This window comes from Pseudonaja textilis, chromosome 1, assembly GCF_049901715.1.
Source record: "Pseudonaja textilis isolate UNSWEBS1 chromosome 1, rPseTex1.2, whole genome shotgun sequence".
Classification (NCBI taxonomy): domain Eukaryota; kingdom Metazoa; phylum Chordata; class Lepidosauria; order Squamata; family Elapidae; genus Pseudonaja; species Pseudonaja textilis.
In genome coordinates this window covers 299,545,921-299,572,627 of record NC_141990.1, presented here as the reverse complement: position 1 = coordinate 299,572,627, position 26,707 = coordinate 299,545,921, and the positions used below count along the sequence as shown (strand labels likewise).

The 26,707-nt window shown below is 36.4% G+C and overlaps 1 protein-coding gene across 3 annotated transcripts in view; it reads left to right on the top strand.

Annotated features, from left to right (window-relative positions):
- The window catches only part of CDC42BPB (CDC42 binding protein kinase beta), a 98,119-nt gene that overhangs the window by 56,128 nt on the left and 15,284 nt on the right, over positions 1–26,707 (top strand). For 2 of the 3 annotated variants that reach the window (XM_026698544.2, XM_087922221.1), the window contains exons 14-29: positions 308–418; positions 3,180–3,427; positions 3,578–3,683; positions 4,169–4,293; positions 6,274–6,379; positions 8,373–8,521; positions 8,847–8,941; positions 9,031–9,110; positions 13,971–14,063; positions 14,490–14,564; positions 16,063–16,168; positions 18,661–18,797; positions 20,197–20,336; positions 20,695–20,776; positions 22,966–23,182; positions 24,101–24,163. In XM_026698544.2, the coding sequence (XP_026554329.2) occupies positions 308–418; positions 3,180–3,427; positions 3,578–3,683; positions 4,169–4,293; positions 6,274–6,379; positions 8,373–8,521; positions 8,847–8,941; positions 9,031–9,110; positions 13,971–14,063; positions 14,490–14,564; positions 16,063–16,168; positions 18,661–18,797; positions 20,197–20,336; positions 20,695–20,776; positions 22,966–23,182; positions 24,101–24,163 (1,933 nt within the window). The remainder of the gene's footprint in view (positions 1–307; positions 419–3,179; positions 3,428–3,577; positions 3,684–4,168; positions 4,294–6,273; positions 6,380–8,372; positions 8,522–8,846; positions 8,942–9,030; positions 9,111–13,970; positions 14,064–14,489; positions 14,565–16,062; positions 16,169–18,660; positions 18,798–20,196; positions 20,337–20,694; positions 20,777–22,965; positions 23,183–24,100; positions 24,164–26,707) is intronic. The other variant, XM_087922220.1, reaches the window with a different exon arrangement.

The window sequence follows — 26,707 nt, the reverse complement described above, 5'->3', positions numbered from 1 at the left end:
AATTTAAACTAGATTCAGTGAAATTATTAAGATATGGTAGAAACTACAGCAATGAAAATAAAGTATGAGAAAAATGCTTTTTTAAGTTTCAGAAATAAATTATGAGGATATCTCAGTGTATCCTTTTAGTGACCTGTTTTTACACTCTATTTTTTCCCTGTAAGTCTTGCTGTTTTTAAAAGGGGCTTTATCTTATTTTTTTAATACTTCAAGGATTTGTACAACAGCTAGTTCCTCTTGATGTAGTAGAATTAATAATGGCTAAGCTCAATTGTTTCTATAATTAGGCTTATTTTTCTTTTTATAGCTAGAAGCACAGCTTGATGATGCACTAGCAGAAGTATCAAAAGAGCGGAAACTTAGAGAATGTAGTGAAAAAGCAGCTAAACAGCTGGAAAATGAACTGGAAACACTAAAGGTGACTATGTTATAAATGATTAAATCATCTTGAGGCTTACTTTATTTGAGAAGAACAAGAAGTGTGTGTGTGTGTGTGTGTTTAATGTACTCCATTTTACAATTGCAAACTAGCCATATTCTAGAATTTAGCTTGTCAGGAAGCTGAATACAATTACTATTCATGAGTTTATATTCACTTTGAAACATCTAAAACCAAATTGACATCACATGCATTTCATTTAGTTGAATATATATTAGACATTTGATAAAAATATTGGATTAGATGGTATGTTCCCAGTCTCATGGTAGAAAATTGTTTTTTTATGGAAGTATATTAACTCTCACCTCATGTCTTATATACTTGACAAGTTACCTACATTTTATTCATTGTTTTAATTTAAACTCGCTATGTGACTCCAGGCATCTTAAAGTTAACAACAGTAACATTTAAAACACACAGCCTTGTGGCCCAGACACAGCCTGGTTTCAAAGTATTTCAAAAGGCGGTTGGGGGCCATCCAGATATGTCAGAGAATGCTCTTCCATAGAGGGTAGATATTTTCTGACAGTGAGAACAGCTAATCAGTGGAATGACTTGCCTCCAGAAGTTTTAGGTACTCTGTCACTGGAGGGTTGCAAGAGGCGACAGGAAACTATTTGTCCGGAATGGTATAGGATGTCCTGCCATGGACTGGGGTTTGGACTAGAAGACTTCAAAGCCTATTGTTCTATGTTCTATATCAGTGATGGCTAACCTTTTCAGTACCAAGTGTCCAAAGCACATGCAGGCACATACATTCCCAAAATGCAATGCAAGCACCCTCCCGCGTGTGCCCTCACATGCGCATGCACGTCCATGCCCTCCACGTGACGCTCCACGCCCTGTGCATACGGGCACGATCCCCACATGTGCCCATGGGTGCACGCCCCCTGCATGTGCACCCCGCCCTACCATGCATGGACTGCAGAAACTCAAAGACCAGTTGAAGAGCTGAGCTTGGGCAACAGCTCGTGTGCCCACAGAGAGGACTCTGCATGCCACCTTTGGCATGCGTGCCATAGGTTCACCATCATGGTTCTATATTCTGTGGTGACAGAGAAAACACAACTCTTAAGTCCCATGAAATGATGCTGCTTAATAGACAGAACACAGAGCAACCCTATTAGATGGGTTACACGGGTAATTGGAGACAGGTGGTCTAAAGAATAGCTCTGTCTCATGAGGGGTTTTATAGGTGATCACCAGCATTTTAAACTATATCCAGAAGTTCACAGATGACTGATGACTGATCCACACATGAAACTTCTCATGGCAGTGTATTTTGGAATATCTGTAACTTCTTAGGTTCTAAGATCATGCCTATTTGAAGGGCATTGCAGAAGTCCAAAGAGGTGTCCATAATGTGAGCAACTATGAGTAAAACCTCTTCATCGTGGAATGGATGTAACTGGCACACAAAATGGATTTATGCAAAGGACCTCCTAACCTAACTAGATATCATGTGCTCTTCTAGCAGAAGCCAAGAGGCGAGGGAGAGCTCAGATTGTTCACCAGTTCTGTTTAGGGCAGTGCAACATTGGAAGGAAGGTTTCCACATCCAAGCAGCTCAAAATCTATAGTCATGTAACTTCCTAGTTTACAATATTTCTTTACAGTATTTCTTGGCTGGCCTAGAGTTAAAATGTATAACTAGTGTCATCAGTGTACTGATGATACATAAACTCATAGCAACTTTAACCTCACACAGCAACTTTGTGTAGATATTCAATAAGTGTGAGGAGAAAATCAAGCCTTGAGGTAACCAGCAAACTATGGCCTTGGGTTAGATTTCTCCATCAACCTCAGCTGGAACCAAACCTGGAAGAAGAAAGAGAACTATCAGAATAACCTTCTCTCCACTTCCAACCAACTGTGCAAGTACAGAAGGATCCCATGAGAGATGATATCAAAATCCATCCTTTCCCAAGTATGATTATTGCTGTCACAATACTGTACCCAGGTCTGAAATTTGATTGGAAGGGGTCCAAATAATCCAGTTTCCTCTCAAGCTGCAAGCCAATAACTTTTTCTTCCCCAAACAGGGGAGGGTAGAGATAGATGAGAATTATGCAGCAATGTTGGATCCATGAGAGATTTCTTGAAATGGGGACAGATGGATTACTGCCTCAACTTCAAGCAGAAACTCCTTTTTCACTCAAAGATGAATATAGCGTCATTTGGACCTAATCATGCATTGGAGGACATGGATCTACATAGGTGGCCATGCTTATGGTCCCAATGACACAATATGTCAAAACTTGCCATGTAGTTTATAGGATTTCCTAGAGGTGTTTAAAATGAAATACATAAAATCTCATTAATTACACGATAAACTGCATAGATGTTTATACAGGAAGAATATTAAGATACTTATGTTCAGCTGATAAGACGACTAGGCTAAAATACAGTATATTTCCATGAGATGCTTATAAGCCACACAGCACTGGAAAGCTAGTAGTCTGTTTCCTGGAATAAAACCTGTGCCATTCTACTCTTCCCTATATTTTCTCACAGAGTTTTCTCACCTTGAAAAAGTAAACAGCAGGTCTTTTTACAGAATATCTACCATTCTTACGGCTTAGAACTCTAGGAATTCAAATTTCTTGTTGCTTCAAAGAGCTAACTGATACGTTTGAAGCATTCTGATTTGTCTCTTGGTTCAATCAAATCTTTACTTTTGATATTAGAGAGATAAACTTTTACATCTTCCCCTTTTTAAACAATTTTTGCTCTTTTGCAGGTAAAGCAGGGAGGACGCAGTGCAGGAATGGCCATGCAGGAGCATCAGCAGGAGCTAGCTAAAGAGAACTCAGAGCTTCAAAATAAAATTTCATTTTATGAAGAAGAGTTGGTCAGGCGAGAAGCTTCCCATGTCTTGGAAGTAAAAAATGTGAAAAAGGAGGCACACGATTTAGAAAGCCATCAGCTTGCACTTCAAAAAGAAATCATGGTATTAAAAGATAAACTGGATAAGGCAAAAAGAGAGAAGTAAGTACTGTGTACAGTTGTGTTTTGAAAGCTTTTTTTTTTTTTAATTGTTCAAAAAGTATCTGAAATCCAAAGTAGGGAAAAAAGGTGTTAGCAAAGTAGAAAAAAAGGGTTTGGAATGGCATTTATGGGATCTTATTTCAATTCTAGGCACAGTGAGATGGAAGAAGCTGTGGGAACTCTAAAAGACAAATATGAACGAGAGAGAACAATGTTGTTTGAAGATAACAAGAAATTAACGACTGAAAATGAAAAAGTAATTGAGTTTATGCAGAATTATTTTTTAAATCTCAAGTAGTATGTAATTCAGACTTTTTTCAATTCTCCTCCTCCCCCCCCACAAAATCAGGAAATGGTAGAAATATTTCTGAACTCTGTGTGTGTGTGTGTGTGTGTGTGTGTGTGTGTATGAATATTCCTATACCAAGTAGGTAAAAGTAAAGGAGTCCCTGCTGATTTTATTCCACTAGTCATTGCTAACTATAGGGGGAGGTGTTCATCACCGTTTCCAAGCCATTGACTCAGCGCTGTCCAAAAACATTTCCATATACCAAGTAGAATTTTGATGAATTATTTTGCTTTTTTAAAAATATCACATATGTATGTACTTTGTCTGATATAGAGTTTTCACTGTTTGGTACACAATCTGGCATGTTGCAAGCAGTTTGTACATAGCTTGAATGGGCTGTAAGTTACATTACACTTATGAAAACTACTAATTAATACATTCTGTTGTCACAGCTTTGTTCCTTTGTCGATAAATTGACATCGCAAAACAGACAGTTAGAGGATGAGCTTCAGGATTTGGCAGGAAAAAAAGAATCTGTGGCCCATTGGGAAGCTCAGATTGCAGAAATCATTCAGTGGTATGTACCCTTTGAGGATCCAGTAAAAAAAACCCAAAACACTTGGAATCTTCTCAACAGAAGTAAATTTTTGAAGATAATTAAAATCATTTTGTGAATGTGATCAACTTCATGAATTACACATAACAGCAAATGTTAATATGTTAGAATATTGTCTTCTCTTTTTTCTCGCAAAGAAATTTATCAATTCCATATTGACTAATTTCTCTACAATGAGAGCAGCTAAATCTTAATTTTAATTGTTGCCTAAATACCAACTGAAAAGTTTTCACAATGGCTCTTCTTCATTTTGCTATTTTAATATTTTTACACTAAAAAGCTCTGGTAACAGATAAATAAGATGAAGCAGTGTTGAACCTTTAAATATTTTCTTAAATTATGTGATGACGTAGCCAAAATAGTAAAGGAATTTGCTATCTCTTTCCAACAGACCTTCATTATCCCCCCACTATAACATTCTTCATAAATTTAATAGTCAGCCTGAAAGGAAAAAATATTACATTCTTCAGTGATCCTCAATGTGGAGAATTTGTCGAAGGGGAGTAAAACCTTATCATATTTCCTCTAATATTTTTATAAATAACTCACAGCAGCAAATATACCTAATACCCCCCCCCCCCATTCTGTGCAGGGTTAAAAATAAAAAGGTGCCTTAAATTTATTAAAGTTAATATTAAGAGCAAATATGAATTTTCAGAAACTTCAAGAGAAATTTCCAACTATTTATTTGTAAAATTGTTAAGACAGTTTGTCTCCCAAGTATTTTCACCAGCAAGATTGGATTGAAATAAGCTAGCAACAGACTTTTCTTCTTTGTTGTATATGAATATCATTCCTTCCATTGCTGTCTCAGTCTTCCCAGTCCAAAACTTCTCATATTATTGACTTGGAAGATGGAAGGAAAAGGCCTAGAATTTAAACTCTTGGGAGAAACATAAATATAGGATTGAGTTTCTCTTTGTTGTAAAAGGCAGTTCCTGTGTGTCTTCATTGTAGTCTGCAGTAAAGTGGCCAATCTGTTTGTGTCTGCCTGCCAAAGCAAGTTTATGAATATGGCTCAAATGTCAAGTTAGATGTGACATGTTATTATTATTTTTATTTAGTATTATTATTAAGTTCCTCTTGAGTGAAAGATAAGGTTCTAAAGCATAATATCCATGGATAAATTTTCTCTGAGCTTCTAAGCTAGGATACATGATAAAAATAGTCTTGACTTGTTTTTCTCATAGTCCTGAACATTGTGATTGAAGTAACTGGTTTAAGTAATGTTTTGCTTTCTCTTGTTTCATTTTAATTTTATGTAGGAATTGAAAGGGTCTTCCTTTGAAAACCTCACTGGGCAGAAAAACAGATAAAAAACAGTAAAGGGTTCATATTTCAAGAACCACATTATAAATGAGACTTCCTCATCCTGAAAACATGAGGAAAGGAAGTATTTCTGCCCAGAATTTTTTCTTTTCCTAACCAATATAAATGTTTCCACTGTAGAGGAATACACATTATAAGTGAAATAAAGTTAAAAAAGGATAAAAGAACCCTGGTGGCACAATGGTTAGAATACAGTATTGCAGACTAATTCTGCCGACTGCTAGCAGGTCAGTTCTCACTGGCTCAAGTTTAACTCAGCCTTCCATCCTTCTGAGGTTGATAAAATGAGGACCCAGATTGCTGGGGACAATATGCTGATTCTGTAAACCACTTAGAGTTGTAAAGCACTGTGAAGTGGTATATAAGTCTATGCTATTGCTATTGTTATGTTGATCCCAAACAACAAAATTTAACATGGAAAGAGCCACAGAATTGATAAAATTGTTTAATCAATAGGTTGAAAAAGTGTTTCATCTCTGCTATTTTGAAGTTTTTGGTATGTTTTCATTCAATACTATATTTTAGTAGTGTTTTACTGTGACTCAATGCATATGAAACATTTTCAAGTAACCGCCTATATAAGTTATGTTTCTGATATGCTTTACACACTAGGGTGAGTGATGAAAAAGATGCACGTGGCTATCTTCAGGCACTAGCTTCTAAGATGACAGAAGAGCTTGAATCTTTGAAAAGCTCTAGTCTGGGATCAAGAACACTGGTGAGCATGGAAATGTACATGATTAATTAAAGAGAAAGCTTTATAATGTCTGCTGTTTTAATTGCAATTCAATCACTACCAGTTGTGTCTGCTGGTATCCTGCTTAGATGCCATGGGAGAGTGAAGAGTTCAGTATTAAACACGGCCCTCATAGTCAACAGAGCCATTGCATCATCTTCTGAGCTATATCATGGCACCTGATATAGTGCTTATGCTGAGAAAAATCTCCTCACATTTTTTTGCTGGCCTCTGTAAGTGAGAGTCTGCTGCTCCAAAAGAAGAGGAAAAAGTTGTTTATTATTTAGTTCTAGTGTTTTTAAAACTCCTTGATACACTGGAAACGAGACTATGTTAAGGATCCTTTCCATATGAATGCCATGATAACTCAGATCATCAGTCTGTTTGTTTAACTCACCAACTTAGGCAGATAGCTTAAGACATCCACAAGTATGATATGAATTAAATTGTTTTCTACTTGTTGCTTCCAGTCTGTCCTTTTTATATGCTGCCTCTGTATTGTAGTGTTATCCTATGTAGTTACTGAGTGACAATTTCATGATCTATGCGTTCACATCTTCAGCCAATTGTTTCTACAAATGAATTATGCATTTAATGAAGGATTTATACTTTATCTATTAAACATTATCTGCTAATGAGTTCCCATTGAATGAGATCTGAGTTCTATTATTATGAGATGAGATTAAAAAAACCCTTCATCTGCTTTCTCAGCATTATACATATTTTCTAAATTGTCATTATACCTCCTTTTACTAACCCTATTTTCCAGATTAGAAATACTTGACCTATTTGGATTTTTGTGCCTTTTTTACAATTTCTACATCCTTCTTTGAGACAAAGTTACTCCTTCAATATGAATCCTTTTATATTTTCTACCATCCCTGGTTCGTTGTTCTAAATCAAAACTGAAACTAATCACATTTGATTTAATCCTTTAATCCTTAAGAATTAAATAGCTATTTAAAGAAGGTTGTAGTACTTATGGGCAGCTTTTATTTCCTTTCATTTAGTTTTTGTTTTAAGTACTATGTATTTTGAAATACATTTTGGAAGAATGACTATATTATAACATTTGGAGGAAGAATAGACAATAATAACATATTATTTGACACTACAAGAAAAGCAGGAATTGGGAGATAATATACAACCCAAAGAAAAAGAATATAGACTTGGCAATGTTTCATAGGACAGGAGGTGGTTTCATTTGATGTTCCCTTTGCTCTTTTCCATCTCCTTTCAATATATTGGGAAAGAAAATGTTTCTCCATATATTGAATATACACCAAGAAAAGAGTGGTACTCCTGAGACCTGCAAGTTTAACAGAGGTCCATAATGCAACATCCTGGTTTAATGTTGCTGGCATTGTTCTCTTTTTTTTTTTGATTGCATTTATGTGTATCTGATCAGAATGTAAATTTATCTGAAATCAATAGGAACTGATTGCAAAATGCAGGTAGCCCTTGACATTTTTGACTTATGACCACAGTTGAGCCCAAAATTGTTGTTAAGTGAGACATTTTTAATGAGTTTTGTCCCATTTTGCGACCTTTCTTACCACAGTTGCTAAATAAATCACTGCAGTTGATAAGTTAGTAACCAGGTTGCTAAGTGAGCCTGGCTTCCCCATTGACTTTGCTTGTCAGAAGGTTGCAAAAGGTGATCACGTGACCTTGGGACACAGCAAAAGTCATAAGTATGAACCAGCTGCTAAGCCTCTGATCATATGATCCTGGGGATGCCTCAAAGGTTGTGCCTGTGAAAAATGGTCATGCCACTTTTTTCAGTGCCGTTTGAATGAACGAGGAGTACCTGTAAAGAGTTACTCTGACATTTTTTCCAATTATGTAGGATTTTTCAAACACACTCATCGTAAGTACAAGTGAAATTTTTGAATAGCATTAATATTGAAAATGTTATTAATGTTTAAAATGTTTTTAATAATGTAGAGGAATTAACAATTGCTTGATATAACAGGATCCACTCTGGAAAGTGAGACGTAGTCAGAAACTGGATATGTCAGCAAGGCTGGAATTACAGTCTGCTCTTGATGCTGAAATACGTGCCAAACAGCTAGTCCAAGAAGAATTAAGGAAAGTGAAAGATGCCAACCTGTCCTTTGAAAGGTAATTTTTGAAAGGGCTTGGTCGTGTGTATTTATGTATTTTAACATGTATTAAAGCATTTTTTTTAATGCTGATCTTTTCTAGTCATTTGTTTCTTTCTGATGGTACTCAGCATCAAAAATTTAATTTAATTGGCATAACTGTCTTTAATATTGGAAGCAGTATATCACACTCATAAATTATGAATAACACCTCTATTATGGAAATGAAAAATAACTAAATTTAGGAAGGTTGGAAGAACCACTCAACAAAGAATGGAGGCAGTAAAATATGTGGTGGTTAACTTATGTTTCATATGTCCTTGTATTTCCATTTTATTATTTAGCAAACTAAAGGAATCTGAAGCAAGAAATCAGGAACTCTTGGAAGAAGTTGAAAGTTTTAAAAAGAAACTGGAGGAAAAATATCGATCAGATGCAGGTGAAAATTTAGCCAACATGATTACAGAATATGATTACATATGATTACTCTTGTTGGTTTATTTGTTTATGTATTTATTTATTTTTTAGGTCTTAAACTTTCAGATTTCCAAGTTTCCATTTTTGAGTACTTCAATACCTCTCCTCTTACACATGATCTAACTTTCAGAGTGAGTATTAAAATGTGATTACAAATATTTGCCAAAGATAACAGAAATGCATGATGAATTGGAGTGCAGAGTCTATATATAAAACATTGGTTTTGTATAAACTTACTAAACACACTTCAGAACATAATTCTCTTATTCCTACCAATGCTACCTCACTTGCACTTTCCTTAACTTGTCACAGTGGCAGGTGTGGTGGTACTGTTTGTACTGAAGTTAGATTATTATTTTATTGTGTGTTTTTATGCTTTGGTTTGCTGTGTTGTTTATATATTACTTATTTTTATGTAACTTGAATCACGGGGAACAAATGAAGAAAAGGTTCACAGCCTTGCTGTGTTAGGCTGAAATATTTCCTATTCTATAATTTCCATTTTATTTTTTAATTAATAAATAACTATCTCTCCTGAATATCTTTTTTTCAGTTGTCAGCTTAATTCTTCCACATCCTTTGTCAAACCACATCCCTCACTAAAGATAAAATTATCTTCTGGCATTCTTTACCCTTCATTCTCTCACAGACATGGGTAAATAGACTTCTTTCTAAACTATCCCTTTCCATTGAGAAAACAAACTATTATTAAAATAGTAAAGAGAAAGAGATTTAGAGCAATGAAATCTACAATTATAAGAATAAATATAACCCATTTTTGATTAATATAACCACTTAAACTAATAAATTCTTTCTTATTTCTTCACATTTATAAATTCTAAATCCAAAGTGTGCTTATCAGTGTCATTTTTAATATTACTTTAAATGTGATACTAAACTTGCAATGAATCTGCTGGTTAGAAATGAGATGAAAAGGCCATTTCACACAAGAGAAAGAAAAATATGTCAAGATTTATCATTTCGAGGATCAACTTATCCATCTTTTGCCAGTCAAATACCCATAAAAGGTCACAGATTGGATGAAAATAGCCATACCCAGCTATTTGTATCATATTGCTAGTGACTGTTTGTAAATTGTGGTCCACAATTTAAGCCTTTCACACAGTGTTTGATTTGAACTTCAGGTGCACATGCCTGGGCCATTTACATATAAACAGTTTTCCCCTGACGTCAATAAAGAAAACTATCATATGAAATTATTAATGTTCGGTTCAACAAATTTGAGCTCCCTGAATTTTATGGCTCACTATGAAACAGGCAAAGTTGATATTGCAAATAAGATAATACGTGAGAATAAAACACAAGAAAAGTTATTTTTAATATCTCGGCAGCATTTGTACATGATCTGGCTTCCCTTATTTCCTTTCCAAATGTTATGCTAATTGCTGAGAAAAAGACAAATAGGTTTTAAGTCTTTGAATAAATAAAGTAGGAACTTGTACTGTTTACTTTTCACAGAATGTGGCTGTCGGTTTCTAGCTGCTGTAAAACAATAAATCATTTTTTCCACATAATTAAAAGCCTAAGTGACAGAGGCTGCATTTTTAATCAAAGACAAGCATTCTTCTTCAGCAGATATTCCTTTGAGACTTATTTATCTATGCATATGTACATTTTCTTTTAAGCATATACTCGTGGTAACTTCCAAATATGATAGTAGAAATCAAAAACTGAATATGGAGCTGACAGCAACTTTTGAAAGTCTATTCAATTAATTTCTTCAGTTAAATCGATTTCATTTGCTGTATGAAATATGATTAGCATATTCACAGCATCTCCAGGTCACCTTTATTGAAATCCAGAGTTCCAGTCTGTATAGCCTCTTCCACTAAGATCACTATCCTCTCTTTTAACGAATCCAATGTTTTCAGAGATCCTTTGCCCAGAAATTCTTATTACTGCCATTGTTTTGGAGAAATAGCATAGTTTTCAATCTGGTCTGATCTTTGAGATGATTATGTCTCAAATGCCTCTTTGCTTTAATGACCACCTTCTCCAGTATTGTTGCAATATGCTAGGACTAAGAATTTAACTCTCCTTCTGAAAGTCCCTGTTTCAGTAGCAAGCTAATTTGTATGATGGTGCAGTCTTTGAGCCTTTTAAATAGAAGAAGCAGTCTACTAGCTACAAAATGCTAATAATTCACCAGTTCTCATCTTCAGACTTTTAGTACTGCTGAAGATAACAGAAGACGCCTGAGTCAAGGTGACTATTATGTCATTAATCTTTCACCATGTTAAAAATCTTCACATAATGGAAGAAGACGGAAACCAATTCCTATTGCAACATTCATCTTCTAGGTCTTTGATAGTCAAGATATATCAATCAGGCTTCTACTATCCAAATATTCAATGGCAAGCAGTTAGACAATCTCAGCAGCAGGTAGTTGGACAATCATCAGTAAGGTATCCACCGCAAAAGAGAATTTTGAGGTGTATACTATCAAATATGAAGGGTAAATGTCATAATTTTAATGGAATAAAGTTTGTCCATTTTCATTCCACTTGCCAGAGGGATTTTCAATATTTCAAGCAGAAGCAGAATTTGATGAGAATTAAAAACAATGGAAATTAAGTGTAATAGGCACCTCTAGTACATTGTACTATTGCATCTCCCTCTATTTTATACTTAGTACAGGGACTTTTATACCAGCACAACTTTTCCCATTTATCACAATTTTGTGGGTTTTTTTTTAATGGATGGCAACAGGCCCATTCTCCGTGTCTAAGTTAGCATTTTTGTATCAATTGACTATGTTGTCACTGTTTTTTCCTGTTTTTAATCATATAACTAGGTCATTCTATTCTTGCATAGCCTGGATTTTTCTTTATTATGATGAAAGATAATATAATGTGGAACGGCAGGAGTCAATACTACTTTCCTTTCCATTGGTGCATCTTATATGCAAGCTCTCATCAAGAACAAGGCAAAGATCTTTCTTCAGCTATTGAGCCATGTGTCAGTTTCAAATTTAGTAATTGGTTCTGCCCATTGCCATCTCTACCCCTTAATGAGTGGCACGTTCATTCCACTCCTCTGAATTCAGAAATCCCTGCCTCTCTGACTTCAAGGAATCTCTCCCCCAAACCTCTTATCAAAATTTACCCTTGATGCCTGCCTAACTGCATTCTTTGACTCTGCTTATCAAATCTCACTGAGGCTTTTTAAAGATCAATATTTTGAATTACAGGAAAGCTGGTAATACCCAATCTGCGGCCTGGGTAAGATAGATACCCAGTGGGTGTTGATGGGAATTTCTTTTGTGTTGCCTTTATTTTGTCATGGGATAGAGTCTCTTTGTATCTCTTTCTAGCTGTTCGCTCTTTAGCTGCATGCTGTTCTCACCATGGTGTTCTTGAACACCATAATGCGCTGTTTTATTACATCTTGCCTGCTGATGCAACACTTCTTCAACTGTCCGAACTTATTCTCTATCAAGTATGGCTGTTCTACTCAAAGCTTAATTCCCTCAACCATAAAACTTGACGGATTTAGTTCTAACCAAGATAAAAACTCTCCCAGTTTCTTGCAGACCATTCTGAAAGGCTTCCAATGCAACCAAGTAGAAATCCATTGAAGAAACCCTATATCAATGATATTCCTCACAACAACAAAAAATCTGTAATATTTTGACACTCTCTCCTATGCATACCAAGTTATCAGTGCTTTCATCCTCACTGGGGATAGCCCTTTATATTTTTTTAACCTGCTAATAAAATATTTCACGAAAATCCTGGTAATCCTATATCTACTGTTATGTTTGCCAGTTTTGGTTTAGAGTTTTTACCTTGTCCTCTTCATGTTAATGCTAAATCCCACAAGTCTATAGCAATCATTTTTATTCAGTTTTCATTCATTCCATAAAAATGATATATTTGGAGTACAGCAGTGGTTTTGTAGCTGTGATATTTTATTATCTCCCCTTTCCCCCAACCCCTCAATTTCAATGGAAACATAAAGCAGCAGTGTTTCATGCCATTCAATAAGGGTGACAGGATTATTTGCAGTTTTTCTCCCCAAACTCCCCATACTGGATTGGTAACTACCTGGGCTCAACTTTTCACCTTTCTCCAACATTATGTCTGCTCTCAGATTGCTGCAATTTGAAAAAAGCTATCTTTGATTATTTCATGATGATGGAAGCCTCCAATGTAGGTTCAAACTAAAATATGTGTTTTGTTTGACATTGTCTACGTGTCAGATGAATCAACAGAAAACATAGTTGTAATGTTTCAAGTAGTAAGCAGATTATTGTATCCCTTATTATACATTCTATCTTGTGACTGTAAAGTGAAATACTGATTAAAGTGTTGGATTGGTGGATTCAGATTCAAGTTTATCTTCATCCATTACTGGATGATTTGGGTCACCATTCTCTTTCAGACCAACAGACAGCCCATGCAGTAGTTGTTTGAAGAATGGAAGGAAAGATTGCCTGTGTGCCCCTATAAATTCACAAATAATTATTATCAATCTAATAATAAATTGGATTTCTTATCCTTATCCACAAGTCTTCACTTTTAGAGGTGTTCTTTATAACCATGTTTTCTTCTTCCCCTTCTTCCTCCTCCACTATTTTTACACCTGCACTTTGATTTGTGTATTCCATGCCATTTAGACAGTACACTTTAATCATAAAAAACATAATTAACTAATGTTTTTATGTAGATTTTGGCATTTGGTTTGTAATCATATGGAATATTGTGTCTCCAATCAGTTCAAAATAACTTCAGAGGATTTGGGGAGGCTAACCAGTGAGGATTTTATTTGAGAAGGAAAAGTCAGTTCATGATCATTCTGTCAGAATAATTTCCATTGTGTTCTGGGGGCTTGTTTTTAGTAGGGGCAGAGGAACTCTCTTTACCTTTTTTATTCTGAACAGACAGATTCTTTCACCTCGGATAACCTTGACCTTCTTATATTGAGCGACTATTGACGCTAAGCTAATTTTCTTGATTGTGTTTCTGCAGACAAATTCTGTTAGTGAACAGGAGGTACAAGGTACAAAGGCCGAGGTGGCACTGTCAACTTCTGTTGCAACTGCAGAACAGCAGCAGCAAGAAGTAAGTGTCCCTATCCGAATAAACAATTTGAGGTATCCTAATAAATGTGTGTCTCAGTCAGAGATCCATAAGCAAAGAGTTTCTCTTTTCATGTTTTCTTGTGTCATGTTTAAATGTACAAAGTTGGTATGAACTTCATTTGTTTTGCTACTCTTTCCCTGGCTCTCATTGTCTCATTCAGCTGTGCATTTCTTGCTCTCTTATTTGCTTATCTTTTGCTGCTTACTAAAGAGCAGGTTTTCCTGTGAGGCTATCTTAATCTGCAAACTTAATCTGCTTCTAATAAATTAGGGGCAAGCCAGCATTTTTCAGTGGAGTCGCTTATTAAAATTTAGAAGTAGAGATTTGTCAAATGTTGCAAAACCAAATGTTTATGGGATCCTGGAAAAATTAAATGTTATTCAGCTACAGTTTTTTGCAATTCAGGAACCAATTCGGCTTCAGAGGATGCCTGCTGCTCCCTCCCCCACCATTCAGTCCATTTCTATAGCTGTACCAAAGGTAGGGGGCTTTAATGGTTTGTTTTAACAAAAAAAAATGTGGGCAGAGAGTTAACATGTAAGGTATTATGCCTCATGCATGATCCATTTGTCAATTTGTTCATGTCTGTATGTTAGCTATGTCTAAGCATGGTTTTTTGAGGGGTTATTTTAACTTAGACTAAGAATTAAAATGAATTCTATGTAGAATCTTATAGGAGTGTGTTTGGGTGTTTTGTTTCCAGTTAATTCATAGTGGGACAGGTTCTGGGTACCTTCTGTCCTTCCTCAGAAAATACCTGCTGTACAAGTAGATGACAAATGAAGTTTCTGTCTAAATCCTTGCCTGAGAGGATATTTTCAGTCATTTTTAAAAATCAGTAAAAAGCCCAGCAAATTTGCATTAAAGCTAGCTTTTTTTAAAAAAGAGTAGACATTTCTATTCTCATTGTGACTATATAACCATGCAACAATATGTGAAGGAAATGTCAAGAGAAGAACCCTCTTATTTTCCACAAAAACTGGAACTGCTGTAATCTTTAAAAAAGAGAATAGTTTTTCTAGCCGCATCCATATGTTAATAAAGTAAGTGAAACTGTGCCCATCCAGCAAGTTTGATTGGGCAAATTTCCACATTTTTCCCCTTCCCCTTCCCTCCCTTCATTTTCAATCAGACTGGAAATTTGCTGGCTTTGACCCCCCAAATAAGCCTGTTACCAATGCCTTCGTTCACCAGCCCCAAATTACAACTTTGTATTTGTTTATATTACTTTGTTCCACAGACCAAGTGCAGTCGATAGCCAGTAAGCAACTAGTTTTGCTATATAGTATTAAATGTGGTGATAAAAAAGATGTTGAGCTTCTGTAAAAGCTAATATAATAATGGTGGGTTAAATAACCCTACATATTATTTCAGTTTCAGTATATGAGTGGGTTTGATTGTAGGTTATAACTCTCAGCTGATTATAATTTAGGCGGTTGCACAGTGCACCTATTTTTTTAAAATATATGTTGCCCAAACTACCCTATATTGGACATGCATTTATTTTTGAAAGAATGACTATATTGCTTTTGACAGTACAATTCAAATATAAATTAACCAATACAAAAACTATTTCAGCACAGTGCAAAAGCCAGGATAAAACAAAGCATAATCAATAGGGAAACACATTGATCTGTCATAAAAGCAAAACAAAAGAACAGTACCTATTTGGAATCAATACATTCTTAACAGTTCATCAAAAACTGAGTGACATTAATCTCATTAACTGCTGAAAATAATCACAATGAACAGCTAAAGCATGGAGATGGAGGATCTAATATGCTGTATCGGCAGCATATCAGGAATAGCTCCTATCTAAGATCTGTTCCAAATAAGGGTTTACAGTTGAATTAACCCCAGCCGTCCACTTGATATGGAATTGATATGGAAGCTGGTACACTGTCTCATTAATAATTTATCAGAGGTGTCAATTTTTCAGTGAACTTTTATGTTGCTTTATTGTGAACTTATTTTTCAGCCTAAAGCTCATCAACTAAGTATCAAGTCCTTTTCAAGCCCAACTCAATGCAGCCACTGTACATCTCTCATGGTGGGATTGATTAGACAGGGTTATGCTTGCGATGGTAAGTTGGTTAAATCTCTTAAACATTTGGGTATCTTGATTGCCTAGTTATCATTTGGAAACAAAACAAATCTGTTTAAAATTTTCTTGTAGTAAGCATCTATTTATAATAGTAGTATTGAATAAAGGTAGAAAGTTAGTTCCCAAATGCATTGGTTTAGCTTTAGCTTTAGATCTATTCTTTTGTTTTTATAGTATGGCTAAATGGTGAGATTTTATTTTTTAAGGCATCAGTTATACCACACAATGCAGGGAATCTTAATTATTAAGATTATATACACTGAACAATATAAAAGATGCTATTTAATACAGATATGTATACAGAGATATTATTGGATTGTTTTATTTGAATTATAATATAATAGAATGTTTTCCTACAAATTAGATGTGGATGGGAATTTATTTTGAATAATGACACTAAATGTTTGGGACTTGCTCAGAATCTGTACCTATACATTTATTAAATATATAAAGAAAAATTAAGCTACCAATCTTAGATGTATCTACAACTTTCTATCTGGGAGTTTTAGAACTATGGGTCAGTACCAGCCAGATAGTTGCAATCTATATTTTGGGAAGGAGAGGGGAAATAATATAACTTTAAAAAAAATTGGATAGATAAAGTGAGACTACTATCCAAACCCACGGTAATGTTTGCTCCCTGTTCTGCACATGGAGGCTACTTGTGTCTCATACCAGAATATTACATCTTGGGTGACTCAAGAAAATACCAATTATCAGCGGTCCTTGACAAACATCCATAATGCAATCTACCAATCACAATCTTATGTCATAATGATTGTAAAATAGGCTAGTCACATGATCCAACCTGATTTTATGACCTTTTTTTGTGATGGTCTTTAAGGGAATCACCACAGTCATTATGCGAACACAGCTGTTAAGCTAACCAATGGGCTCAATATGCGTGATTTAGTATCAGGGCTCCAACAAATCCACCCTCATTCAAATCAAAAGTAACTGCATCTCAAAAAAAGTAAATTGGTTTATTAGAAATTGCCATGTTGGTGCATGGCCGATACTAAATCATATCATACATTTTTCCCCTTACACTGGTCTTTCCCCCACCCCCTGGATGTGACTTCTCCAATTGGACACATCCATCTCCAAGAGTCATCCATCATGCTCTCCAATAACTTTCTTATGCTCCGACAATTTTAGGCTACCGAGGTGATTATCTAGGCATTTCAAGAATGCCTTGTTTTCCCCTACTCTGTTTTTCTGGAGAAGACCAAAGGAGTATCTTTTTAGTTGACAATGCTTACAGTTTTGCCAAAAAAGTGCTAGCTTTGAGCAAAGCTGTCATAAAACATTGTCATTTGATTGAGGGATGTGGTCATATGAACACGACGGGGCCCAACCAGTGGAATTTTGAATGCTTTTTTAAAGTCCTTTTTTCAGGTCAATTGGAACCTTGAGTGGTCATTAAGTGACCTCTTGTAAATTGAAGTCTACCTGTATAATAGAAATTAAATTCTGATAACATTCAGGAGCAATGATATGCATAATTCTAGTAATGAAAAATAGGGGTGCATGCTTTTATTATTGTTGTTGTTATTGTTATTATAATAAAAATAGAAATAAAACTCTAAAAATAGAGTTTTATTTAGCCTGACAGATCTTGAATATGTTCAAACTTAGGTAACTGTTCAATGGAAGTGAAAATATTGGTGTGCATTTTATTCCTTTAGCTCTAGATTTTACACATATTTATTACAGACCTTTATTTCATAAGAAAAAAAGGGAGGCTTTCCAAACTAGAGTCCATTTTTTTGTTTAAAATCAAAACTCTAATTGGTCTTTTAAAGAATTATTCACTTAAATAATTGACCAGAATGAAACAGTTGTTCAAAATAAGTATGTGTAAATTCAGGAAGAAAGAAAATGCCATAATTTTAATTTTAAAACCTAGAGAGTCTTTTATACTTTAAAATATAACATTACTGAAGCATGATCATGCTTTAATGAAGCTCCTGCTATGATAATATGCTATGATATATCCATTACTTTTTAATATGAAATAAATGAATATTATGTTTGCCATTTTAAACTGGTTGTTCTTGGAGACTAGCTGCTGACTAACTGTGACAGGCGTCCTCAAATTTTTTAAATGGGACCAATTCATGGTCCCTCAGACTGTTGGGGGGGGCTGGGCTGGCTGGGGGGGCATGGCTAGATGGTCATGTGGGCCCAGTTTTGGTTGGCAGAGTGCTACTAGAAGCTGGGGAGGCCATTTTTTTCCTCCATGGCCTCCAGAAGGTGGGTGTGGGCCAGGGTAATATGGGTGGGGCAGCCTCATGGTCCCATGTGGGTCAGATTAATGGCTTCGGCGGATTGTATCTGGCCTGCAGGCCTTAGTTTGAGGACCCGTGAATTATGGTGTGATGTCCTTTCCTTGCTCATTCACAATTCTGTTAACCAGTTCTCTGTTCTCTCACAACACAAAGCTTAACAAATTTACTTTTTCATCCTTAGTGTGTTCGTTTGCATGCCACGTTACATGCAAAGACAGTGCACCGCAAGTCTGTCCTATACCTCCAGAGCAAGCCAAGAGGCCCCTTGGAGTAGATGTTCAAAGAGGCATAGGAACAGCCTATAAGGGCTATGTCAAGGTAAGAATCTGGCAGAAAAAGAGGATGGTCCTTTGCACATATTGACAGTTGGTCAACAATCAAATAATCAGACTTACTGTGCATAGTCAAATACCAGTTCAAATTTAGACATAATCTGGCTGTAAAATAAAGTCCAGGTTCAGTTGAAAACTTCAAGCTGGTCGCTTCTTGAGAAATTCAAAACTTAATACAATTTCAGGTAAAAAAAAATAAGAGTAGAAACTTTAGGAGTCAAATATGGCAAGATGGAGTATGAGACATTGCTTCCAATCCCATCATCAACATCCAAACACAGTTGTACCCAGGAACAGTCTTAGGGCACTTGAAGGCTTCCAATTTAATATCTTTCCCAGCATTTCTTTCTCCTCTAAAGAAAACTTGTCCCATTACAGCTTATTGATTGCACCTTCAAGATTATTCAGGATTTAATTATTATCAAATTGTTATTGCTTCTGTCCTCCAAAATCGTGATTAAAAAAGATAGATAGATGGAAATAATTACCAAGTTGAGTGGAGTGTCTGTGACATTTGAAAAAATAATTATACGGCATAAAATAATGACAAAAATCAGCAGCACTTAACTAAGCTCAGCTGATCTTGAAAAGCTAAGCAGAGTTGAGTCTAATTAGTACTTGAATAGAAGACTATTAGGAGCTGTAACTTTGACTTAAACAGAAGTGGGATCTGAAAAATATTCTCAGAGAAAGCAAGGACAGATATTCCATATTGACATCTAGAACACGTGTTCATACAATCATTAGGTTTTGAGCTTTAGAAAGATAGTATCTTTACAAAGTTCCTGTTGAATTTACATTAGCCAGATAAAGAGATTTAGAAAAACCATTCATCTGTCTATCCATTAATTTATTATTTAGTTGTGAATAGACCGCCAATATTTCTGGCAGGCCTATAATTTAAAAAATAAGACAAATACAAAAATAAAATAGAAATTGGAATGTCCTGAACAGGAGCTCAGCCGTCCCCCTATTCCCAAAGCCAGGGAGAATACTTAAATCTTCAGAAGCTTCCTGAATGACATCAATATTGGATCCATCTGAACCCTGGGAGTTGGGGATATCTTTCCAGAGAGCAGGAGCTGCAACAGAGAAAGCATGCCTCTTGGAACCTGCTAAATGGCATTGCTTATTCAATGGGATCCCAAGTGTGCCTACTGTGCCTGATTGATTTGTTTGCAGCCATTGTATATCTGAAAGGAAGAAGTTACAATATTTGAAAAACGTATATATTGTTGCAAATCCCTGGAAATATTTTTATGAGTCGCTTCAATGGTGAGATGGTATATTAATATATACTTAATGAATAAAATAATAAAATCAATAAATAAAAATGAATATTTACCCCTTTTTATGGTATCAGTAATATATTTCTACATTTACAGGTTCCAAAGCCAACAGGAGTTAAGAAAGGATGGCAGCGGGTTTATGCAGTAGTCTGTGACTGTAAACTTTTCCTCTATGATGTGCCTGAAGGAAAATCCACTCAGCCAGGAGTTATTGCAAGTCAAGTTATGGATCTCAGGTTTGCAACCTTAAGCCACATCATTTTGTAGGCTTGATTGTATCAGAGAAAAATAGCAAATGAAGAATGACACAAATTACCGATTTTTCTTTGATATTACATATACAATGCTTTGATTGCATTGAATGCATTGTGTTGGCCACATTTGTATAAGGTATGAGAGACTAGGTTTATATTCTCACATGCTCTTGATTTTTTCTGGTAGAAAATATGTTAAACTTGTACCGAGAATCTCTTTAATTTACTGATTCAAATTTTACCAATCTGTTAATGTCTTGCTAATAATCTTTGCTTTATCAAGAATTTTAAATATGTAGTTTAAATTTAATAACATGTAGTGTTTTCTCCACCCCACCAGAGATGAAGAGTTTTGTGTGAGTTCTGTCCTAGCATCGGATGTTATACATGCAACCCGTAAAGATGTTCCATGTATATTCAGGGTATGATCATTTGACTAATTTGTACAGATACAATTCATGTTTTACGTAGCTATGATTGATAAAAAACAAATTTTTAACAGAATTTTCCAGCCTACGCAAAACAAAGCTGTTAGGTTTCCATAGCTACTCTATCAAAAGTTGATTGTGGGTTTACAATCTTTTTATAATAATTTAGTCATAGAAACAGATTTATTCTATACTAATTGCTTTCTAATTTTCTTTTAGAATCTGTCTAAAAGACAGTGGTGAAATGTGTCCAGCTAGTTTATGAAATTATATGGTACACATTTGTGTGAGTGTATGCAGCTTGATATCTTTCACTTCTCTCTTGGGAAGAGGTTGTTTTGTCTGATGAATCAAGAAGGTGAAATATTTATTTTGCAGTTGGCCTGCATAATAATGTTTTGGTTTTGTTATCCGGCTTGTAGATCATATTTTTTAAAAAATTAGGTAAAATCCAGGTTACCAAAGTGTCTCAGGATGATAATTTCATTGCCAGATTACCTTAAACCATCATGAAGCCCAAGTAATAAGAAAGGCTTTATTACACATAATACATATACCAATGAGCTAGGAACATCCATATCTGGAAATATTTTAGGGGCAATAATTCAATCAAAAGTTAAAATAAATAGTAAAATAATTTGTACTGTATTGAAGAAGTGAAGTAATAAAAAGTTTTATATCTGAGTTAACATTACAGAGTACACTTCAACCAGGTTCCGTTCATTATGAACAGAGTATATGTTGGACAGAACCATGTGTTTTGTTCAATACATTCTTTATTCATAACTAATTTAATTTTACTTGGGTCAGTTCTAGGAATCTGGAACCTTCATGGGTTTTTTTTTTTATTGAACTCCCTCATTTTAATTTTTAAAACAAAATTGAGTTATACCTTCAAGAATAGGTGTCACTACTGTAGATATACATTTGCCAGTTTTTATACAAGTTTTATAAATGAGTGGTCTTTGGTCCTTTCTGAGCTTACTTGATTTCTTGCAGACATTTCATTACCAAAATAGGTAACATCATCAGTGGTAGTAGAGAGTGGCATTTACTCTCAGTGTATATTCTGAGGCTTGCCCTGTAAGTATGTCTCCTCTATTGAGTTTTATAAACATATCCACAGGTTTGAACTATTTAAAAACATTTCTTAAATCTACCTATTGTTTGTTGACCCATTTCTACTAAAGTTGAAAGTCACCATGAGTGTGCCCTTATACAAGTAGCCTGGTAAATTGCGAAATAAGTGCAAAAGCTCTTGTTTTGAGCACCAGCAAATCTTATTAATGCATAGGGAGGAAGCTTTGAGGGAATCAGTTGTATGGGAAATGAAATATATCAAATGTATATACATTGCTCAGTGAATTGAAATAAAGAAAGTTGAGTTTGCCAAAGGACTGGAAGTTTTAACTTAATTGGAATGAATTAGAAAGGAATTTAATTAGAACGAAAGTAAGCATCCAAAGCTTGCTTAAGTCTACGCCTGCAAGAATCTTAATAATTTAGATAATTTTTTGAGATGGGTCTGTGAGATGAAAGATGAAAATGAAGCAAGAATGAGAAAAGACAATATGTGATTGTCACTATGTCACTGTTTGTAGCAATATTTCTGGCATACTCTGCAAAATGAGAGTAAAAGAGATTTGCCAGCATTATAAATTTGTATTGGTAATGAATTAAATATAAACTAGAAATTCATTGAAATTAAATCCAGGTACAATGTGGGGCCTTGCATGTTGTTTCAACTCCCATTATTCCCAACCAGCTTGCCTAATGCAAAGGATTGTGAGATATATCATCCAATCAGCCTCCCCCAAGAACATGAACTTTACAACCTCTGTTCTGATTCATAGTCTTAGGTCCAAAATCAGGGCTAAAAATGAAGGTGATTGTCTATACTTCCAAGTTGGTTGAAGCGGGAAAAAACACTGAACAAATCCCTCCTATGTCAATATCTGCAGAGTAGATGGCTTCTAAGAAATCAGAGTGTCTTTATCCCTTCTCTCTTTTGCCACTGCATTTATTCATGCTGCCTACAGAAGGCTCAGTCTGGAGCAGGCCATTTTGAAAAACACTTTCTCTGACTAGAGTACATTTCCATTTTGCCACCTTGCTTTAGTTGAGGCATGTCTCGCGTGGGTGAATTTCATGCAATTATTTTCCTTTTCTGTCTTGTTCTCAAGGTGACGGCTTCTCTCTTAGGCTCTCCTTCAAAGACCTGCTCTCTGCTGATCCTAACAGAAAACGAGAATGAAAAACGAAAGTGGGTTGGAATTCTAGAGGGACTGCAATCTATTCTGCACAAAAATAAACTCAGAAATCAAGTTATACATATTCCACAGGAAGCCTATGACAGTACACTGCCTCTCATTAAAACCAGCCTAGCTGCTACTATTGTAGGTATGTCAGAATATAACAAGACATTTTGAATGTGTAACATTACACCTGTAATTGAGACTGATACATTGCCATTCTTTAAATATATTGTTTCTTATTTTTATCTTTTTACAGGAAAAATTAGTAGCATGAAATTCAGTGATTGACTTATAAAACGAATTGGTGTATGTTGATCACCGCTTGAAATAGATATCAGCAATGCTTCGGTGCATTGACTCAGTTTTGGTCCCATTCCTTATTGTGCTAAAATAAAATTAAATACATTAACAAATGTTATATTTCCTTCTCATTTGGAGTGATCATTTGTTTGCCTGCCTGCCTATCTTCCTTGCTTCTGTCTTATGGACAGTTGCCATCTGCAAGAATAGCAGAATATTAACAGCAGTTTGAAATGAGAAAGCATACTGCTACCCAACTGTTTAAAAATATCTCATTTTCCTTAAATCTTCTTAAATTTTTCCTCATTTTGGAAGATGGGATGAGATGGATGGGATTAACCCAGTACTACAGTCTTGGTTATAGAGATCATGAGAACAACGTTTACTGAAAAACCTGGTCCTTCATCTCTACCAATTTAAGCTCCAAAATAGAAAAATCTTGCAGTACAGTCTCCTCCAAACCTAAAAGTGCTTTGTCAGGAGGCAACTGGACTTGTTTTTCTTTGAAGTTGTTTCGTAGTTGATACACCTACTTTCCTATGAGCAAGCTTTACTAAATACTGTGGACTTTTCATTTGATTAGACATGGATTGAATTACATTATTATTGAGGTCTGATATTTGATACCATAAATATCCAGCGCAGTTCTTTTAACATATGCATATTCCATTTATCAAATGGACACTTTCTGTAAAAGAGTAGAAACTAGGGTTAGAATGAATATTTATACTAATAATTATTTTTCTCACCTTGTTACCATTAGATCGAGATAGAATAGCAATTGGTTCAGATGAAGGTCTGTATGTCATAGAAGTTACCCGTGATGGTAAGTAAATTCTTGATTGCATTTAGATACATGCCAAGGGATGAGCTCCATCAATTAATTCTTGATTATTTGCAGTATTCCCTTATACAGAACTTGCTTGTCTGACAAGAGATGAAAACTCAGAATACTGGCTTAATAAACTGTTAAACAGTGATTTTCATGGGACATTTTGGATGGCACAGCTCTTATCTTTCATAAAAGGCATTTGTTCATTTGACATCAAATGCATATATATAGGCTAATCTGGTTTGTTCACTATTACTCCATAATTAGCTGATAAGTTACTTTCGTATCTTACTCAGAAAAAAAGAACCTTGGCCACTAAGCTGCATCTCTGGGTATTCTCCCCTGAGCTGTTCAGAGCATCCAGTAGTAGTAGTGGGAGGTGCTTCAGTCTCCCTTTGGATAAGCTGGGCTTAATTACAAGGACACTCTTCCTCCTCCACAGTACTCCTCCCTAGCGCCCCCAGTTTTTGCTCAGCCTGTGCAGGATTAGGCAGCTTTTTCTGTTGGTTGGCTGGAATAGCAAAAAAAGACTTTCCAAACTCTAAAAGATTTTATCTTTAGAGGCAATGGCAGGAGGCAAAAGTTCTGGAGCCACTTCCTCAAGAGACACAACCAGGGCTCACAAAAGATCAAGGAACCCAAAAGGTCCTTCTAAAGCCTCCGAAAAGGATGCCAAAGGTGTCACCTGGCCATTGAATGGCATATGAGAAGAAATATGCGGGAGACTGAGAGGTCCAGTACAGTCCCACCTACTCCTCAACCAGCTGAAGCCCCAAACTCTCCTTCCCCACCCCTGGACCTGTCCTTACAGTCCAGGAGGGGATCCATCTCACAACCTCACCTTCAGAGCTTGACCACAACGTCCACAGCAAGTCAAGCCCCTGTGGCCACATTTACTCCTACAGCAGCCAGGCTTCGTCAGGAGGACATCTTACCAGACAAAGTCCCTGCCAAGATGAGGGCCTTGATGGAGCTGGTGATTTGACAGGGCATCGCAGCAGGAGTCCAACAATCTGTAGCCGTCAGACAAAGATCCACAGTCTCAGATTGCGATTCACAATCCCTGCGATTGGTAAGCAGAATGGATCAACATTGCACACAGGTACAGTCCCATGGGGAGTTTTCCATCTACCCAAACGCCCCCCCTTCAGGAGCCACAGGAGGATGACGACTAGTTGCTCCAGGTTGAGTCAGGTTCAGCCCAAGGGACTGATCCGGCACTGTCAGAGGTGGACCCTCTAGAATGGGGCATGTCCGAGGACGAAGGCCTTATTCCTGACCAACTGATTTTCACGGGCCTGTTTCGTCCCCAATTATTTAAATCACTGTTATTCAAGGCCAAGAATACTGCACGTCTTAACAAACCAACCCCAGCTTTACAGCAAGAGATTTCACAGGATGAGTCAGAAGACCTAATCTTCTCTCAACCTGTCATCGAAGCCGATGTCATTCCAGTGCCTAATACATTTTCAGACCTAGTTCAAAAAGTGGGCCTCCAGTGCGTCTTATCCTGCTCCCACAGGTTATGATAGGAAATTTTATAATCTGGCCCCTGATTTTGCAAATACTCTTAACACCCCTGAGGTAGATGACCCCATAGTAGCCTTGGCATCCTCCTCTACTATCCCAGATGAAGCGGAGGAGGCACTCAAACCAGAAGAAAAAAGGGCAGAACTAGTGCTTCGCAGGGCTCACCAAGCTGATGTGTGGGCCATAAGGGCAGCTACTGCCGCATCCTTTTTTACTAGATCTTCCTTAAGGTGGCATTGCCATCTGAGGAACACCATCCCCCACTCCAATATATGAGCGCATCAGGACATTGCCAAGCTCATAGCCGCAGCAGAATTTTCTGCGGATGCAACGTTTAATGCTGTTAAATTTTCCTCCAGAGCCATTGCCTCTCAGGTACATGCACGCAGACTACTTTGGCTCAGACACTGGCAAGCTGACACTAAACACAAGTGGAAGCTTGCCTCAGCGCCCATCTCAGGCGACAAGCTGTTTGGCACTGCCCTTGGTCCACTCCTAATAGAATCTAGGATCAAGAAAAATTTCTTGCCATCTCTTTGTCGGAAATTGGACAATAGAAACACACAGTCCTTTCGGAGGAGGCACTCCTTTCGCCCCTTCTACCAGAGTTCCTACTCCAACAGATCCCAAAGGTCCCAGGGATATAGGAAAGGGCGACCATCCAAAAGGTCTGACCTTGGAGACAGGTCTAGGAGGGGAGGTCAAAGCAAGAGACCTTTCTGGGGAACAGGTTTTTCTGATGTCCCAAGTAAGGAATCCCAGGAGATCCCTATCAGTGATCAGCTACAATTCTTTGCCGATCAATGGGAGTCCTCTACTACCGACTTGTGGGTTAGGGACACAGATAGATTTGCTTTGGCTCTGGAATTCCAATCCACCCCTCCACCCCCAAATTTCTTTATGAAATCTCCCGTGTCTGGAGACCTGGCCAAAAGATCTCTTATGCAAGTGGCTATACAACATCTACTGGAGATCCAGGCCATTCATCCGGTACTCTGGATCAGCAAG